We start from the raw sequence: 21,336 nt of genomic DNA, 5'->3' as shown, positions 1-21,336 counted from the left end.
TCATTACTCGCGGTTTTACGTAAATTATTATACATAAACTGTGTTTACCAATAATTTAGCTTAAAAACATTTATTTTTTTCAATCATTCGAGTACATTCGGGTAGTCTTGTGTAATGCAGTATTTTGTGTCTATTTAGGTATGGTTAACCTGAGTGCTGAAATCGTGAAAAAATATATGTTCTTAGCGCGCCTGAAATGGGCTGTCTGCACTCTCAAAGTGCATGTTGTTGCCAAATGTATTTCATATGCTGTAAACCTAGTTCATAGTTGGACTGTCTGATTTTGGCGGTCCGCTCCCTGTATGATCAGTGCCAGAGCTTGGTCCACATTTCCGGCAGTAAGTCGGACACGTTTCCAGTGAGGGTTGGACTCCGCCAAGGCTGCCCTTTGTCACCGATTCTGTTCATAACTTTTATGGACAGAATTTCTAGGCGCAGTCAAGGCGATGAGGGGATCCGGTTTGGTGGCTGCAGGATTAGGTCTCTGCTTTTTGCAGATGATGTGGTCCTGATGGCTTCATCTGGCCAGGATATTCAGCTCTCGCTGGATCGGTTCGCAGCCGAGTGTGAAGCGACTGGGATGGGAATCAGCACCTCCAAGTCCGAGTCCATGGTTCTCGCCCGGAAAAGGGTGGAGTGCCATCTCTGGGTTGGGGAGGAGACCCTGCCCCAAGTGGAGGAGTTCAAGTACCTCGGAGTCTTGTTCACGAGTGAGGGAAGAGTGGATCGTGAGATCGACAGGCGGATCGGTGCGGCATCTTCAATAATGCGGACGCTGTATCGATCCGTTGTGGTGAAGAAGGAGCTGAGCCGGAAGGCAAAGCTCTCAATTTACCAGTCGATCTACGTTCCCATCCTCACCTATGGTCATGAACTTTGGGTTATGACCGAAAGGACAAGATCACGGGTACAAGCGGCCGAAATGAGTTTCCTCCGCCGGGTGGCGGGGCTCTCCCTTAGAGATAGGGTGAGAAGCTCTGTCATCCGGGGGGAGCTCAAAGTAAAGCCGCTGCTCCTCCACATCGAGAGGAGCCAGATGAGGTGGTTCGGGCATCTGGTCAGGATGCCACCCGATCGCCTCCCTAGGGAGGTGTTTAGGGCACGTCCAACCGGTAGGAGGCCACGGGGAAGACCCAGGACACGTTGGGAAGACTATGTCTCTCGGCTGGCCTGGGAACGCCTCGGGATCTCCAGGGAAGAGCTGGACGAAGTGGCTGGGAAGAGGGAAGTCTGGGCTTCCCTGCTTAGGCTGCTGCCCCCGCGACCCGACCTCGGATAAGCGGAAGAAGATGGATGGATGGATGGATGGATAGTTCATAGTTGTTAGTTTCCTTTAATGCCAAACAAACACATACCAATCGTTGGTTAGAATTCGTCCTCGCTTTCTCCCGTGTCGCTGGCTGTCGTGTCGTTTTCGTCGGTTTCGCTTGCATACGGTTCAAACCGATATGGCTCAATAGCTTCAGTTTCTTCTTCAATTTTGTTTTCGCTACCTGCCTCCACACTACAACCATCCGTTTCAATACATGCGTAATCTGTTGAATCGCTTAAGCCGCTGAAATCCGAGTCTGAATCCGAGCTAATGTCGCTATATCTTGCTGTTCTATCCGCCATGTTTGTTTGTGTTGGCATCACTATGTGACGTCACAGGAAAATGGACGGGTGTATATAACGATGGTTAAAATCAGGCACTTTGAAGCTTTTTTTAGGGATATTGCGTGACGGGTAAAATTTTGAAAAAAACTTCGAAAAATAAAATAAGCCACTGGGAACTGATTTTTAATGGTTTTAACCCTTCTGAAATTGTGATAATGTTCCCCTTTAAGGTTTTTGTGTTATCATTCATATTCTCTGAAGAATGGCCAAGAAATCATAAATTCTCTCAGGGTAAGTGAACTTATGAGCACGACTGTATATGAATGAGGTAGATCCCCTCCACTTGGTCAACTGAAAAGTAGCTTGCCTGCAGAAAAAGTGTGGGCACCCCTGATGTAGGTAAACGCGTTCTTTGTATGTTGAGTTGTCGCCTAAACATGGCTGCCGGTGATGCCATGCTGAAACAGTTGACAGAGTGCAATGTTTATGATGGACTTGCCACTTTGCTGCCAACGCCACAAATCACCTCCAATCTGTGTCTTACGCCCTTCACATCAGCGCAGCGAACATACCATCGACGCTTTGTGAAATGCGTCAACTCGGCCCCTATATCTGCGCCGTCCGTCACCTGTCACCCGTCTCCCATCCGGAGGAGCGCCCTCGGGAATGCGGCCGTCATTTCGCGGGCCGGCGGAAAAGTCATTTATTAACGCCGCTCGGCAGTCTGGCGCTCCCGTGTGAACGCTCCCAGGCGGGTCAGGGAAGGCAAACGCCATCACTCACTTGACCCTGAAGTCGTCGGCCGCCAGCCTGGCGTTGTCGATCTCCAGCATGAGACGTGCGTTCTCCAGGTTCCTCTTCCTCACCTGAGGGACGCAACAAATCGGTTAGGTTTTATCGGCGCTTGAAATGTGAACAGCATGGTGGTTTGTGGTGAAAATCTGGATGAAGAGATGTCATTGAAGGCCACATGGTACTCCTACCCACTTCTCCAAAGTGGGCTGGCTCAGGGTGTAGGACAGAGTAAAACAACTTGCACCGAGCCTGGTCTATAAAATCCGCTACACCTCCTTGATACCGAAGTACATGTCAAACTACTTCCTTAATGACCGCCATAACCACAACACCAGGGGGAGCTCCACTAACCACGTTAAACCCAGATTCCGATCTAACAAAGGTCTTAACCCATTCTCCTTCTATGCCACATCAATATGGAATGCACTCCCAACAGGTGTAAAAGAAAGTGAATCTCTATCCTCCTTCAAAACCGCACTAAAAGAACACTTCCAGGCAACTTCAACCCTAAACTAACACCCTCCCCCCACCACATCCCTCCTCCCCGCATTGTAAATAATCAAATGTATATACTTGTTCTTATGCTTTCTGATCTCTCTCTCTATGTCCACTACTTGCACCAAGCCTGGTCTATAAAATCCGCTAAGTCAGACCTACACGGTTTCAATGTCCATTTCTCTGATGATGCAATTGTTGATGACTGAAGTGTTGATATCAACCAAACCTGACCCCACCCCCCTCCACATCCCACACCCCGGATTGTAAATAATGTAAATAATTCAATGTATATACTCTGATGATTAACTTGTGTGATGACTGTATTATGATGATAGTATATATTTGTACCATGAATCGATTTAAGTGGACCCCGACTTGAAAAAGTTGAAAAACTTATTGGGGTGTTACCATTTAGTGGTCAATTGTACGGAATATGTACTGTACTGTGCAATCTACTAATAAAAGTCTCGATCAATCAATCAAAGTTATGGCCGATTGTAACAGCGAATAATGTATGAATTTGCCTCCGGATTTCATTATCATTTGTATAAATTGTTTTAAGTAGACTGTCGATTTTACAGTAAAAACTTTACATTTACAAAATTTTGCTGTAAAATATAGTGTTTTTTTTTTTTTTTTACTAAACTTTACCACTGTTTTTTGGGGGGGGGGGGGTTACGGAAAAAGCTGTCAATGTCATGACTTGGTCCTTGGGTTTTGTTTTTCCGGAAGGCAACGGAAAGTTGGCTCGGGCGAGACGGGAATGTAAGTACATGTTTATTTTTACTATAACAAAAAGAACAAACTAAAGGTGCGCACAAGGCGGAAGTACAAACTTGACAAATGAAACAAATACTTGCACGTGGGCAAAAAACTAAGGACATGAACAAAAGTCGCTAACTGTGGCATGAATCGAAAAAACTTACTTGGACATGGCATGAAGTGCGCAGAGGTAAACAGAGTGTGACAGGGGTATGATGCAGATGTCGCCAGAAAGACAAACTGAAAACAATGAACTTAAATACTACAGACATGATTAGGGAAAACAGGTGCGTGACTCAAAACGTGAAACAGGTGCGTGACGTGACAGGTGAAAACTAATGGTTGCTATGGTGACAAAACAAACAAAAGTGCACAAAAAGTCCAAAAACAAAACATGACTAAAACAAAACATGATCACACAGACATGACAGTCAGCTTAGTTGCCAGAATTTTTGGGTTAAATTTACATGTTTTTACAACATGATATTGTTCATGAAAAAACAGTACAAGTTTTTTTTTTTATTCTGGCAACTGAGCTGCCAGTTTTTCTACCGTAAAAACAAATGTACCTGACAGAATAATTGTATCGAAGTTATCACAAAACTTTGTGTTGCCATGAGTTCCCGGCGAGCAGACACCAAAAGCTGTCTTTGATCTTACCAATCAAAAGCCTTGTAAAACTCCACTGTGTAGGATGGGAAGCAACATGAAGGTGTTCTGTTTCTTTGATGTATTGTAATCCACAGAAAGATTTTGTCTTGACCCGAGAACTACAAAGCGGAGAGGAAGCAGGACCAGACTCCCCTCCAGGCGACCTTTTCTTTGAACTGTTTTACGACCTTTTCTTTGAACTGTTTGTGACAAAGGCGATGGCTGTTTACGACCCCCCGTCCCTTAGAAACAGCTGTTGCCATGTAATCAGGGAAGGTCCAAATAAAAGAGGAAGCGTACAATCTTTCGTCAGAGCGTGGTGGAGACTAATAACTGGGATTTTATATAGCCCTTTTCTAAGTACCCAAAGTCGCTTTACATGTAGAACCCATCAATCATTCACACCTGGTGGTGGTAAGCTACTTTCATAGCCACAGCTGCCCTGGGGTAGACTGACGGAAGCGTGGCTGCAATTTGCGCCAACGGCCCCTCCGACCACCACCTATCATTCATCATTCAATTCACCGGTGTGAGTGGCACAGGGTAAAGTGTCCCGCCCAAGGACACAACGGCAGCGATTTTTGGATGGTAAGAGGCGGGGAGCGAACCTGCAACCCTCAGGTTTCTGGCACGGTTGCTCTACCCACTACGCCATGCCGCCCCCTGTCCAAGAGTACAGCCCAGACGTTTCTCCTCAATTGAGCCAAATGTAATTCTGTCTCTGTTTAATTCCTTGCTTCTTGTCTTGTTTAATAGATGTTATCTGTGTTTGAACCTGACAGTACCGTTTTTCCATTTACAGTAATACACCGTTAAAAACAACAACCGGAGATATTACAGTCGAAAACTGGCAGCTAAAAAAAAAAACAGTGATAGCTTTTTTTCAATTTACAGTAATATGATGTAAAGAACAACGTAAAATGTATTGTAATTTTTATTAATTTGATAGGTGAAGTTAAGTTTTTTTTTTTTTTTTTTTTTTTTTAGACAAAAACATGTTTGGATAGTATAATAATATACTGTAATATTTGTTGCAATAATAGATACAATTAAAGTTTAAATTTCAAGCAGTACATATATTTTTTCTGTCAAAATGAAAAAAAAAAAAATTTATTTAGTGAGAAAATATTAAGTACTTAAAAGACACATATCATTTCCAGGTGTTTGCGGGCCAGATAAAATAATGTCGCGGGCCAGATCTGGCCCCCGGGCCTTGAGTTTGATACCTGTGTTATAGACTATGTTGCACAACACAGCAGCAACAGGAACAATGTTGAAAAATCGCATCAAGACAAGATACTTAATGTTCGAACTAAGAACATTTTTTTTTTGTAATCATTAACTTAGAATGTAATGGCAGCAACACATTGCAAAAAAGTTGTCACAGGGACATTTTTACCACTGTGTTACATGGCCTTTGCTTTTAACAACACTTTGGGAACTGAGAAGACCCATTTTTGAAGCTTTTCAGGTGGAATTCTTTCCCATTCTTGCTTGATGTACAGCTTAAGTTGTTCAACAGTCCGGGGGTCTCCGTTGTGGTATTTTAGGCTTCATAATGCGCCACACATTTTCAATGGGAGACAGGTCTGGACTACAGGCGGGCCAGGAAAGTACCCGCACTCTTTTACTACGAAGCCACGCTGTTGTAACACGTGGCTTGGCATTGTCTTGCTGAAATAAGCAGGGGCGTCCATGGTAACGTTGCTTGGATGGCAGCATATGTTGCTCCAAAACCTGTATGTACCTTTCAGCATTAATGGTGCCTTCACAGATGTGTAAGTTACCCATGCCTTGGGCACTAATGCACCCCCATACCATCACAGATGCTGGCTTTTCAACTTTGTGCCTAGGACAGTCCGGATGGTTCTTTTCTTCTTTGGTCCGGGGGACACGACGTCCACAGTTTCCAAAAACAATTTGAAATGTGGACTCATCAGACCACTGAACACTTTTCCACTTTGCATCTTAGATGAGCTCGGGCCCAGCGAAGTCGGCGGTGTTTCTGGGTGTTGTTGATAAATAGCTATCGCTGTGCATAGTAAGGTTTTAACTTGCACATACAGATGTAGCAACGAACTGTAGTTACTGACGGTGGTTTTCTGACGTGTTCCTGAGCCCATGTGGTGATATCCTTTACACACTGATGTCGCTTTTTGATGCAGTACCGCCTGAGGGATTGAAGGTCACGGGCGTTCAGTCCGGATGGTTCAATTTGAAATGTGGACTCATCAGACCACTGAACACTTTTCCACTTTGCATCTTAGATGAGCTCGGGCCCAGCGAAGTCGGCGGTGTTTCTGGGTGTTGTTGATAAATAGCTATTGCTGTGCATAGTAAGGTTTTAACTTGCACATACAGATGTAGCAACGAACTGTAGTTACTGACGGTGGTTTTCTGACGTGTTCCTGAGCCCATGTGGTGATATCCTTTACACACTGATGTCGCTTTTTGATGCAGTACCGCCTGAGGGATTGAAGGTCACGGGCGTTCAGTCCGGATGGTTCAATTTGAAATGTGGACTCATCAGACCACTGAACACTTTTCCACTTTGCATCTTAGATGAGCTCGGGCCCAGCGAAGTCGGCGGTGTTTCTGGGTGTTGTTGATAAATGGCTATCACTTTGCATAGTAAGGTTTTAACTTGCACATACAGATGTAGCGACCAACTGTAGTTACTGACGGTGGTTTTCTGACGTGTTCCTGAGCCCATGTGGTGATATCCTTTACACACTGATGTCGCTTTTTGATGCAGTACCGCCTGAGGGATTGAAGGTCACGGGCGTTCAGTCCGGATGGTTCGTTTCCTTTTTGGTCCGGAGGACACGACGTCCACAGTTTCCAAAAACAATTTGAAATGTGGACTCATCAGACCACTGAACACTTTTCCACTTTGCATCTTAGATGAGCTCGGGCCCAGCGAAGTCGGCGGTGTTTCTGGGTGTTGTTGATAAATGGCTATCGCTTTGCATAGTAAAGTTTTAACTTGCACTTACAGATGTAGCGACCAACTGTAGTAACTGACGGTGGTTTTCTGAAGTGTTCCTGAGCCCATGTGGTGATATCCATTACACACTGATGTCGCTTTTTGATGCAGTACCGCCTGAGGGATTGAAGGTCACGGGCGTTCAGTCCGGATGGTTCGTTTCCTTTTTGGTCCGGAGGACACGACGTCCACAGTTTCCAAAAACAATTTGAAATGTGGACTCATCAGACCACTGAACACTTTTCCACTTTGCATCTTAGATGAGCTCGGGCCCAGCGAAGTCGGCGGTGTTTCTGGGTGTTGTTGATAAATGGCTATCGCTTTGCATAGTAAGGTTTTAACTTGCACATACAGATGTAGCGACCAACTGTAGTTACTGACGGTGGTTTTCTGACGTGTTCCTGAGCCCATGTGGTGATATCCTTTACACACTGATGTCGCTTTTTGATGCAGTACCGCCTGAGGGATTGAAGGTCACGGGCATTCAGTCCGGATGATTCGTTTCCTTTTTGGTCCGGAGGACACGACGTCCACAGTTTCCAAAAACAATTTGAAATGCGGACTCGTCAGACCACAGAACACTTTTCCACTTTGCATCAGTCCATCTTAGACGAGCTCGGGCCCAACGAAGCCGGCGGCGTTTCTGGGTGTTGTTGATAAATGGCTTTCGCTTTGCATAGTCGAGTTTTAACTTGCGCTTACAGGTGCTGTTTATGCTTTTTTTTTCTTTTTAGACCGAGTTCTAACCGAGACCTTGGCATGGCTACATGCTTTTGTAGAATAGTGGTATTAATAGGACAGTGTGTGTGTGTGTGTGCTCTTGTTTTTGCATGGACAGATTGGAGTGTAACGGTGTCACACACTCACCTCCTGCCCGATGGCGTGGGCCTGCGCCATCATGCCCTCGATGTCGTGGCCTTTGGGCGCCTTCTCCATCATCAGCTGCCTGATCTTGACCTCCAGCTCGGCGTTGGACCTCTCCAGCGAGCGCACCTTGTCCAGGTAGTTGGCCAGCCGGTCGTTGAGGCACTGCATGGTCTCCTTCTCGCTGGCGGCCAGCGTCAGGCCGTTGAGGGAGAGGCTCGTGCCCAGCAGGTTGAGACCGTTGCCCACCGAGACGGAGCGGGACAGCGACAAGGAGCCGGCGGTGGACAGGGAGGGGACGCGGGCTTTGGAGCGGACGCTGCTGCGCCCGCCGTCCCTCACTGACATGCTGGAGAAGGACGGCTGGCGAACAGAGTAGCTGCGCGCAGAGAGCGTCGAGGTCATCCTGTACCGCTGTAAGGTAAGAAATATATTCCACTGTAAGTCAGGGGTTCTTAACCTTTTTGACCCCACCTTTCCACTACAGAGGGGCCCGGGGCCCACTGAAATATTAACACTGAATTCTCAGTCCGACTCTTATTCAATAATCTAAATTACTTACAGTTTACAACCGTGTCAAATGGTATGAAAGCATGTGTTTGTCATGTCTGTGTGACCATGTTTTGTATTAGTCATGTTTTGTTTTGTTTAGTTATTGGACTCTTTAGTTTCTGGCTTTTCACTCCCTTGTCTTGTTTCCATGGTTACCCATTAGTTTCACCTGTTCCACTTTTGGACTCATTGTGCACTCTTGTTTGTCACCATAGCAACCCATTAGTTTTCACCTGTCACGTCACACATCTGTTTCACGTTTTGAGTCGCGCACCTGTTTTCGTTAATCATGTCTGTAGTATTTAAGTTCATTGTTTTCAGTTTGTCTTTCTGGCGACATCCCACAATTATGCTCTGCACATTCCTGACACTTGATTTCATGTCCATCGTTCATGCTGCTCCTTTAGTCCATGCCAAGTAAGTTTTTGTTTATTAATGCTACAGTTAGTGTTTTTTGTTGTTCATAGTTTCTGCCTTTGTGCAAGTTTTGTGTTTATAGTCAAGTTTTGTACTTCCGCCCTTGTGCGCGCCTTTTGTTTGCATCCTTTTTTTGTAGTTATAGTGTTTAAATAAATCATGTACTCCCCTTCACACCACGTATGGTCCAAATCTTTTGCACCTCGGGAGAACAAACCACGCCACAGTCCCAGTCGTGACAGTGTTCATCACAAAGATGATTTATTTACCACTTAAACCTTAGGCTTAGGTCAGGCTAATTGGAAAAATAAGTACTAATTAGAGATGTCCGATATCGGATATTCCCATATTGTCCAACTCTTAACTACCGATTCCGATATCAACCGATACCGATATATACAGTCGTGGAATTAACACATTATTATGCCTAATTTTGTTGTGATGCCCCGCTGGATGCATTAAACAATGTAACAAGGTTTTCCAAAATAAATCATGGAAAAAAATGCCAACATGGCACTGCTATATTTATTATTGAAGTCACAAAGTGCATTTTTTTTTTTTTTAACATGCCTCAAAACAGCAGCTTGGAATTTGGGACATGCTCTCCTTAAGAGAGCGTGAAGAGGTTGAGGTGGGCGGGGTTGGGGAGGTAGGAGGTAGCGGGGGGGTGTATATTGTAGCGTCCCGGTTCAGGGGTTCTGGGTATTTGTTCTGTTGTGTTTATGTTGTGTTACGGTGTGCGGATGTTCTCCCGAAATGTGTTTGTCATTCTTGTTTGGTGTGGGTTCACAGTGTGGCGCATATTTGTAACAGTGTTAAAGTTATTTATACGGCCACCCTCAGTGTGACCTGTATGGCTGTTGACCAAGTATGCCTTGCATTCACTTGTGTGTGTGAAAAGCCGTAGATAATATGTGACTGGGCCGGCACGCAAAGGCAGTGCCTTTAAGGTTTATTGGCGGTCTGTTCTTAAAAAGTCATAAATTTTACTTTTTGAAACCAATACCGAATATTTCCGATATTACATTTTAAAGCATTCATCGGACGATAATATCGGCAGTCCGATATTATCGGACACCTCTAGTACTAATTTAGTATACTAGATAAGCAGGGAGATACAAACAATACATTTAGATGCAGTTATGTTGTGCTAAAATGAATAAACTAAATTAATAATGAATATGTTCTGTAAAAAAACCTCTCAATAAAATTAAAGTGCAAATTAAAATGCAGCTCCACCACTTTAGTTATAGTTTTTTTGCGCTTAAAAAAACTTCTTTATGACTTTAGCATTAGACTTCTTCTGTTTGTTTGATAATGTCATTGCTGCCACAAGTGGTGGAAAAGGGTATTACAACTGAGAAATAGATATTTTTTTGTTGGCCCTTTAGTTGGTTAAGAAACAGTAATGTAAGGTATTGTAAGGCAAGTAAAGTATTGTCAGGCACTGTAAGATATTTTCAGGTAAATAAGTATTGTAGTTTATAAGTAAGGTACTTTAAGATATTTTAAGGTAAAGTATTGTAAGACATAAGTAATGTACTGTAAGTTATAAGTAAGATACATTTAGATATTGTAAGGTAAGTAAAGTACTGTAAGATATTTTCAGGTAAATAAGTATTGTAGTTTATAAGTAAGGTACTTTAAGATATTTTCAGGTAAAGTATTGTAAGACATAAGTAAGGTACTGTAAGTTATAAGTAAGGTACATTTAGATATTGTAAGGTAAGTAAAGTACTGTAAGACATTTTAAGGTAAATAAGTATTGTAAGTTATAAGTAAGGTACTCTAAGATACTGTAAGGTAAATAAATATTGTAAGTTATAAGTAAGGTACTCTAAGATACTGTAAGGTAAGTAAAGTACTGTAAGATATTTTCAGGTAAATAAGTATTGTAGTTTATAAGTAAGGTACTTTAAGATATTTTAAGGTAAAGTATTGTAAGACATAAGTAAGGTACTGTAAGTTATAAGTAAGGTACATTTAGATATTGTAAGGTAAGTAAAGTACTGTAAGACATTTTAAGGTAAATAAGTATTATAAGTTATAAGTAAGGTACTCTAAGATACTGTAAGGTAAATAAATATTGTAAGTTATAAGTAAGGTACTGTAAGATATTGTAAGGTAAGTAAGGTACAGTCAGTAAGATATATATATATATATATATATATATATATATATATATATATATATATATATATATATATATATATATATATATATATATATCCTGAAAATATGCAAACAAAACTGTATTTAGATAGTTGATACTTCAAACTTGCATAATTAAATCTTAAGGAATATAACATAACTTGGCTTCTGAGAGCTTCAAAATGTAATGAATAAAATGCTAAAGTTGTTGATAAACAAGCAATTATTTTAATAATTAAATATTAATTATTTCAAATATGTTTATTTTAATGTATAATTCTATGGATGGATGTAATAAGGAGTCAGAAAAAATACAAATAAAAATACAATTAATTTTGATGTTTTTAGCAAAGTATAGTAAAAATATTTTTTTTTTTTTTTTTTTTTTTTAATTAATAAATATATTTATTTTTAGGTAAGATAAACATAGTAATACATTATATCTCTAGTCTGGATGATTTAGTTCTTGTTACCCTGTTGTCCTCCCGTCGTAAAAAAAAAAGGCTGTCCTCACTCAGGTCCGCATGGAGCTGGAGGGGGCGTGGCCTCCAGCTCCATCTGAAAATCGGGAGATTTTCGGAAGAATATTTGTCCCGGGAGGTTTTCGGGAGAGGTGCTGAATTTCGGGAGTCTCCCGGAAAATTCGGGAGGGTTGGCAAGTATGAGTGTAAGGTATTGTAAGGTAAGTGAAGCGTTGTAAGGTAAGTCAATTATTGTAAGGGAAGTAAGGTTGGAGTAAGATATTGTATAAGGTATTATAAGGTAAGGTTTACACCAGTCTGGTTGGTTTGACTTGAAAGTGCACACTTGCCACAGGCCAAAATGATTCATTCCTTGTCTAAGTTAAGGCTGAGCCGAGTTCTAGTGGACGAGTATTCATTGCGTGAGTATCTTCAGACGAGACAGAAACGCAAGAACGTGGAAAAGAGACTTAAACAGTCACCTGTGCCGTTGTTTGTCACACTTGAAAATGATTTGTATTCCGGACATTATTATGAAACTCCATGTTGTGTACAATTCTAAATGATCTGGGTAAAGTCTTCGGGTTGTTTCTAACTACCGTATTTTTGGACTATAAGTCATACTTGCCAACCCTCCCGGATTTTCCGGGAGACTCCCGAAATTCATCGCCTCTCCCGAAAATCTCCCGAAATTCAGGCGGACTCAGGTCCATGAGGACCTGAGTCCGCTAACCCACAACATAAACAGCATACCTGCCCAATAACGTTATAACTATAGAATGATGGAGGGAGAGTTCTTGGTTTCTTATGTGAGTTTATTGTTAGGCAGTGTCATTAACGTCCTCCCAGCGCGGCAACAACACACAACAACAGCAGTCACGTTTTTGTATACCGTAAAGCAGTTCGTCTGCCGTAAACAGCAATGTTGTGACACTCTTAAACAGGACAATACTGCCATCTAGTGCATTTGATGAAAGCTCTTTTGTGCGTGCCACACAGCAATGCATCATCAGAGAGGGTGTTCAGCATAGTTCGAAAAATAGTGACAGAGAATAGAACAAGGATGGACAATTCAACCCTTAACTCAATGAGTAGATGAGTGTTATGTGTGTGTATATGTGTAAATAAATGAACACTGAAATTCAAGTATTTATTTTATATATATATATATATATATATATATATATATAATATATATATATATATGTATATATATATATATACATACAGTATATATACATATATATATATATATATATATATATATAATAAAATAAATATATATATATAATAAAATACAAATATATATATACACGTATATATATATATATAGCTAGAATTCACTATATATATATATATATATATATATATATATATATATATATATATATATATATATATATATATATATATATATATAAGAAATACTAGCTGTAAATATACTCCTCCCCTTTTAGCCACGCCCCCATCCCACCCCGACTACGCCCACCCCCTCCCCCCCACCTCCCGAAATCGGAGGTCTCAAGGTTGGCAAGTATGCTATAAGTCGCAGTTTTTTTCATAGTTTGGCCGGGGGTGCGACTTATACTCAGGAGCGACTTATGTGTGAAATTATTAACACGTTACCGTAAAATATCAAATAATATTATTTAGCTCATTCACGTAAGAGACTAGACGTATAAGATTTCATGGGGTTTAGCGATTAGGAGTGACAGATTGTTTGGTAAACGTATAGCATGTTCTATATGTTATAGTTATTTGAATGACTCTTACCATAATATGTTACGTTAACATAGCAGGCACCTTCTCAGTTGGTTATTTATGCCTCATATAACGTACACTTATTCAGCCTGTTGTTCACTATTCTTTCTTTATTTTAAATTGCCTTTCAAATGTCTATTCTTGGTGTTGGCTTTTATCAAATAAATTTCCCCAAAAAATGCGACTTATACTCCAGTGCGACTTATATATGTTTTTTTCCTTCTTTATTATGCATTTTCGGCCGGTGCGACTTATACTCCGGAGCGACTTATAGTCCGAAAAATACGGTATATAAATGTGTGTGTGTGTGTGTGTGTGTGTATGTGTAAATATATATATACCGTATTTTTCGGACTATAAGTCGCAGTTTTTTTCATAGTTTGGCCGGGGGTGCGACTTATACTCAGGAGCGACTTATGTGTGAAATTATTAACACATTACAGTAAAATATCAAATAATATTATGTAGCTCATTCACGTAAGAGACTAGACGTATAAGATTTCATGGGATTTAGCGATTAGGAGTGACAGATTGTTTGGTAAATGTATAGCATGTTCTATATGTTATAGTTATTTGAATGACTCTTACCATAATATGTTACGTTAACATACCAGGCACCTTCTCACTTGGTTATTTATGCCTCATATAACGTACACTTATTCAGCCTGTTGTTCACTATTCTTTATTTATTTTAAATGTCTATTCTTGGTGTTGGGTTTTATCAAATACATTTCCCCCAAAAATGGGACTTATACTCCAGTGCGACTTATATATTAAAAAGTTAAGTTAAAGTACCAATGATTGTCACACACACACTAGGTGTGGCGAAATTGTTCTCTGCATTTGACCCATCACCCTTGATCACCCCCTGGGAGGTGAGGGGAGCAGTGAGCAGCAGCGGTGGCCGCGCCCGGGAATAATTTTTGGTGATTTAACCCCCAATTCCAACCCTTGATGCTGAGTGCCAAGCAGGGAGGTAATGGGTCTCATTTTTTATAGTCTTTGGTATGACTCGGCCGGGGTTTGAACTCACCTACCGATCTCAGGGCGGACACTCTAACCACTAGGCCACTGAGTAGGTGTATATATGTTTTTTTCCTTCTTTATTGTGCATTTTCGGCCGGTGCGACTTATGCTCCAGAGCGACTTATACTCCGAAAAATACAGTAAATGACATTCATCCTATTAAAAAAAATCGCACAAACGTTGGCGTCTTGGGAAAAGCATGTGTGGACAATAATAAACAATGTCGTTTTTTAGGCTGATAAGAAGAAATTGTAGTGCATGTCCATTAGAAAAACGGGCTGTGTTGTGAAAAACTCTATCTCCGTGTATTATAACAATCACAATGACTTTTATTTGCCAATAAAATGTTTTTTTTCATTGATTTTCAAGATTAGAAAATACATTTGGAACTATGCTTTTCATTTGACCTAAGTGTTTCAATCCCCTTTACAAAACAAAATCTGTCCGTAATATCATCACTAGGGATGTCCGATAATAGCTTTTTGCCGATATCCGATATTCCGATATTGTCTAACTCTTTAATTACCGATACCGATATCAACCGATATATACAGTCATGGAATTAACACATTATTATGCCTAATTTGGACAACCAGGTATGGTAATGAATAATAATAAGAATTTGATTGAATAATAATAATATCTACAATATACTAGGGATGTCCGATAATGGCTTTTTGCCGATATCCGATATTCCGATATTGTCCAACTCTTTAATTACCGATACCGATATCAACCGATATATACAGTCATGGAATTAACACATTATTATGCCTAATTTGGACAACCAGGTATGGTAATGAATAATAATAAGAATTTGATTGAATAATAAAAATATTATTATTATATTAGATTATATTATATTATATTAGATTATATTATATTAAAATATTATTATATAGAGAGGGGCGGAGCTTTCTACCGATCACCACCTGGTGGTGAGTTGGCTGCGATGGTGGGGGAGGATGCCGGACAGACCTGGCAGGCCCAAACGCATTGTGAGGGTTTGCTGGGAACGTCTGGCAGAGTCTCCTGTCAGAGAGAGTTTCAATTCCCACCTCCGGAAGAACTTTGAACATGTCACGAGGGAGGTGCTGGACATTGAGTCCGAGTGGACCATGTTCCGCACCTCTATTGTCGAGGCGGCTGATTGGAGCTGTGGCCGCAAGGTAGTTGGTGCCTGTCGTGGCGGTAATCCTAGAACCCGTTGGTGGACACCGGCGGTGAGGGATGCCGTCAAGCTGAAGAAGGAGTCCTATCGGGTTCTTTTGGCTCATGGGACTCCTGAGGCAGCGGACAGGTACCGACAGGCCAAGCGGTGTGCGGCTTCAGCGGTCGCGGAGGCAAAAACTCGGACATGGGAGGAGTTCGGGGAAGCCATGGAAAACGACTTCCGGACGGCTTCGAAGCGATTCTGGACCACCATCCACCGCCTCAGGAAGGGGAAGCAGTGCACTACCAACACCGTGTATGGTGCGGATGGTGTTCTGCTGACCTCGACTGCGGAAGTTGTGGATCGGTGGAGGGAATACTTCGAAGACCTCCTCAATCCCACCAACACGTCTTCCTATGAGGAAGCAGTGCCTGAGGAATCTGTGGTGGGCTCTCCTATTTCTGGGGCTGAGGTTGCTGAGGTAGTTAAAAAGCTCCTCGGTGGCAAGGCCCCGGGGGTGGATGAGATCCGCCCGGAGTTCCTTAAGGCTCTGGATGCTGTAGGGCTGTCTTGGTTGACAAGACTCTGCAGCATCGCGTGGACATCGGGGGCAGTACCTCTGGATTGGCAGACCGGGGTGGTGGTTCCTCTCTTTAAAAAGGGGAACCGGAGGGTGTGTTCTAATTATCGTGGGATCACACTCCTCAGCCTTCCCGGTAAGGTCTATTCAGGTGTACTGGAGAGGAGGCTACGCCGGATAGTCGAACCTCGGATTCAGGAGGAACAGTGTGGTTTTCGTCCTGGTCGTGGAACTGTGGACCAGCTCTATACTCTCGGCAGGGTCCTTGAGGGTGCATGGGAGTTTGCCCAACCAGTCTACATGTGCTTTGTGGACTTGGAGAAGGCATTCGACCGTGTCCCTCGGGAAGTCCTGTGGGGAGTGCTCAGAGAGTATGGGGTTTCGGACTGTCTGATTGTGGCGGTCCGCTCCCTGTATGATCAGTGTCAGAGCTTGGTTCGCATTGCCGGCAGTAAGTCGGACACGTTTCCGGTGAGGGTTGGACTCCGCCAAGGCTGCCCTTTGTCACCGATTCTGTTCATAACTTTTATGGACAGAATTTCTAGGCGCAGTCAAGGCGTTGAGGGGATCCGGTTTGGTGGCTGCAGGATTAGGTCTCTGCTTTTTGCAGATGATTTGGTCCTGATGGCTTCATCTGGCCAGGATCTTCAGCTCTCACTGGATCGGTTCGCAGCTGAGTGTGAAGCGACTGGGATGAGAATCAGCACCTCCAAGTCCGAGTCCATGGTTCTCGCCCGGAAAAGGGTGGAGTGCCATCTCCGGGTTGGGGAGGAGATCTTGCCCCAAGTGGAGGAGTTCAAGTACCTCGGAGTCTTGTTCACGAGTGAGGGAAGAGTGGATCGTGAGATCGACAGGCGGATCGGTGCGGCGTCTTCAGTAATGCGGACGCTGTATCGATCCGTTGTGGTGAAGAAGGAGCTGAGCCAGAAGGCAAAGCTCTCAATTTACCGGTCGATCTACGTTCCCATCCTCACCTATGGTCATGAGCTTTGGGTTATGACCGAAAGGACAAGATCACGGGTACAAGCGGCCGAAATGAGTTTCCTCCGCCGGGTGGCGGGGCTCTCCCTTAGAGATAGGGTGAGAAGCTCTGTCATCCGGGGGGAGCTCAAAGTAAAGCCGCTGCTCCTCCGCATCGAGAGGAGCCAGATGAGGTGGTTCGGGCATCTGGTCAGGATGCCACCCGAGCGCCTCCCTAAGGAGGTGTTTAGGGCATGTCCGACCGGTAGGAGGCCACGAGGAAGACCCAGGACACGTTGGGAAGACTATGTCTCCCGGCTGGCCTGGGAACGCCTCGGGATCCCCCGGGAGGAGCTGGACGAAGTGGCTGGGGAGAGGGAAGTCTGGGCTTCCCTGCTTAGGCTGCTGCCCCCGCGACCCGACCTCGGATAAGCGGAAGAAGATGGATGGATGGATGGAATAAAAATATCTACAATATACTAGGGATGTCCGATAATGGCTTTTTGCCGATATCCGATATTCCGATATTGTCCAACTCTTTAATTACCGATACCGATATCAACCGATACCGATATCAACCGATATATACAGTCATGGAATTAACACATTATTATGCCTAATTTGGACAACCAGGTATGGTAATGAATAATAATAAGAATTTGATTGAATAATAATAATATCTACAATATACTAGGGATGTCCGATAATGGCTTTTTGCCGATATCCGATATTGTCCAACTCTTTAATTACCGATACCGATATCAACCGATATATACAGTCGTGGAATTAACACATTATTATGCCTAATTTGGACAACCAGGTATAGTGAAGATAAAGTACTTTAAAAAATAAATAAATAAATAAAATAAGATAAATAAATTAAAAACATTTTCTTTAATAAAAAAGAAAGTAAAACAATATAAAAACAGTTACATAGAAACCAGTAATTAATGAAAGTGAGTAAAATTAACTGTTAAAGGTTAGTACTATTAGTGGACCAGCAGCACGCACAATCATGTGTGCTTACGGACTGTATCCCTTGCAGACTGTATTGATATATATTGATATATAATGTAGGAACCAGAATATTAATAACAGAAAGAAACAACCCTTTTGTGTGAATGAGTGTAAATGGGGGAGGAAGGTTTTTTGGGTTGGTGCACTAATTGTAAGTGTATCTTGTGTTTTTATGTTGATTTAATTAAAAAAACACACAAAAAAAACACAAAAAAACCCCGATACCGATAATAAAAAAAACGATACCGATAATTTCCGATATTACATTTTAACGCATTTATCGGCCGATATTATCGGACATCTCTACAATATACCATATAAATCCCCCTGTCTGTATACATTTGAACCTGGCCAAATTAGGACCCTATGCAGAATCTTATTTGGAAACACTTTTATTTTGGTATTAAACATTTCATTTATGTGAAAAATTATTATACTTTTTAAATCAAACTTGAATTTTCTTTATACAAAACCGATACCAATAATTTCCGATATTACATTTTAACACATTTATCTCTAAGCATCACTGTTCTGTTCTTTTTATACCAGAAAATGTCTGAAATGTGTCTGTGCTTTTCAGATGACAAAAGAATGGAGATTGGACATTTCATCTATTCACAATGGCAATTCTAATTTGCATAATTTGCCACGCATGACTAAGGTTTTAGGGACAACCCCATTGAAGCGGAATGGCAGGACCTCCACCAAGGCTAAACAATCCACACAAAGTCACTTACTCTTACAAAATGCTCACATTTTTTGTGAGGTTTAGTTTTTCAATAAGCATGCACACAAAACCAAAAAAATGCTTCCTTTGTGATGCAACTTTTTAAACCCTGACAAAGATTGCAATCAAGTCACTGTTTTATAATAAATACTTACATGATCTTGGTGTTCCGCTTCAGGTCAACTGCGTTCCAGCCTTGATGCTGCAGAAAGACGTCCTCGCCCGTGGACCGGGTTTTTGCAGGTGAGTCCGGCTGCAGAGGATCGCCACTCTCCTCCCCGCCCACGGGGGGCGGAGACACCGCCGTCCCCGTCCAATCCCTCGCCCGCAGCCACGGGGAAGGGGAGGATGCAACATGACACCCTGGAGGTAAGAAGTCAATGCAGACAGTGCAACCTTCAAACTTGGAAGACTAGTTCATTGTCAGCAGGACGTGAGAACTACATATTTGTTGGCTTCCAAACCTTATTCCAGTCGAGTTTGGACACACAAATCCTCATTCAAGCGGTCCACTGTATCCTCTGTTCCCATAGACCATGGGTGTCAAACTCTGGCCTGCGGGCCAAATATGGCCCGCCGTGTAATTTCACTTGGCCCTTGAGGCGATATCAAATTAACACTAAAGCTGGCCCACCAATCCGCCCGGGAGTCTTCCAAACGCCCGCCAGCCAGCCGAGTACTGGCCCAGTTACATAACATGTGCGGCTTCTCCACGCACACACATTAGAATGCAACGCATACTTCATCAACAGCGATACAGGTAGCCGAATAAAAAACTTTAACACTATTAGAAATATACGCCACACTGTGAATCCACACCAAACCAGAACCCTTTGCAGCACTAACTCTTCCGAGACGCTGCAAGGTGTGTGTGTGTGGGAGGGAGGTTTGGTGGTAGCGGGGGTGTATTTTGTAGCGTCCCGGAAGAGTTAGTGCTGCAAAGGATTCTGGGTATTTGTTCTGTTGTGTTTATGTTGTGTTACGGTGCGGATGTTCTCCCGAAATGTGTTTGTCATTCTTGTTTGGTGTGGCGTATATATCTAACAGTGTTAAAGGGGAACATTATCACAATTTCAGAAGGGTTAAAACCATTAAAAATCAGTTCCCAGTGGCTTATTTTATTTTTTCGAAGTTTTTTTCAAAATTTTACCCATCACGCAATATCCCTAAAAAAAGCTTCAAAGTGCCTGATTTTAACCATCGTTATATACACCCGTCCATTTTCCTGTGAACAGCAAGGTATAGCGACATTAGCTCGGATTCAGACTCGGATTTCAGCGGCTTAAGCGATTCAACAGATTACGCATGTATTGAAACGGATGGTTGTAGTGTGGAGGCAGGTAGCGAAAACGAAATTGAAGAAGAAACTGAAGCTATTGAGCCATATCGGTTTGAACCGTATGCAAGCGAAACCGACGAAAACGACACGACAGCCAGCGACACGGGAGAAAGCGAGGACGAATTGGGCGATCGCCTTCTAACCAACGATTGGTATGTGTTTGTTTGGCATTAAAGGAAACTAACAACTATGAACTAGGTTTACAGCATATGAAATACATTTGGCAACAACATGCACTTTGAGAGTGCAGACAGCCCATTTCAGGGGCGCTAAGAACATATATTTTTCCACGATTTCAGCATTTTAAATGTGCTGTTTTTGATTGAAAAAAATAAATGTTTTCAAGCTAAGTTATTGGTAAACACAGTTTATGTATAATAATTTACGTAAAAACTGCGAGTAATGAATAAAGTTTTCATCAATTAATATATTCTGTAGACATACCCTCATCCGCTCTCTTTTCCTGAAAGCTGATCCGTCCCGTTTTGGAGTTGATGTCAGCAGGCCAGGGAAGCTAGGGTCGATATTCTTCTCTTGATCATCTTCGGTGGCATAAGGGACGGTGTAAGCCAAGACATCCAGGTGTTTAGCTCGCTCGTCTGCGGGAACAAACTGCCGCCATTGCTTGCCGTGCTACGTCCTTTGTCCCTGAATAGCTCACACACTCCGGCAGATTCAATGGGGGTCTGGCGGCAGATTTCTTTGACTTTATCGTTGGAAATGCATCTGCTTTGAGTGTCGCAGGATATCCACACATTCTTGCCATCTCTGTCGTAGCATAGCTTTCGTCGGTAAAGTGTGCGGAGAAAATGGCGGATTGCTTCCCGATATGATGTCACATTGTGACGTCATCGCTCCGAGAGCGAATAATAGAAAGTCGTTTAATTCGCCAAAATTCACCCATTTTGTAATAAAGTTCAAAAACAAAAGGTATATCCAGTGAATAACTTTACTCAGATTTTAGCAGGGTACAAAACATGTGACGAACACTTTTTACGACTCACCGCAAAACCATAGCAACCAACTTATATGACACATTT

General features: G+C 42.4%; 1 protein-coding gene across 1 annotated transcript in view; it reads right to left on the bottom strand.

The window, feature by feature from the left end:
- Positions 1–19,231, bottom strand: part of LOC133619307 (keratin, type I cytoskeletal 18-like) — a 42,001-nt gene extending 22,770 nt beyond the window's left edge. Inside the window, exons 1-3 of the mRNA XM_061980275.1 lie at positions 19,113–19,231; positions 8,156–8,566; positions 2,380–2,462 (exon numbers count right to left, since the gene is read on the bottom strand). Coding sequence (XP_061836259.1) covers positions 2,380–2,462; positions 8,156–8,557 — 485 coding nt within the window. The 5' untranslated portion in view covers positions 8,558–8,566; positions 19,113–19,231. The remainder of the gene's footprint in view (positions 1–2,379; positions 2,463–8,155; positions 8,567–19,112) is intronic.
- Positions 19,232–21,336: the final 2,105 nt, after the last annotated feature.

The sequence above is a fragment of the Nerophis lumbriciformis genome, linkage group LG20, assembly GCF_033978685.3.
Source record: "Nerophis lumbriciformis linkage group LG20, RoL_Nlum_v2.1, whole genome shotgun sequence".
Classification (NCBI taxonomy): Eukaryota; Metazoa; Chordata; class Actinopteri; order Syngnathiformes; family Syngnathidae; genus Nerophis; species Nerophis lumbriciformis.
The sequence above is the reverse complement of the archived record's forward strand: the minus strand, read 5'-3'. Positions and strand labels throughout refer to the sequence as shown.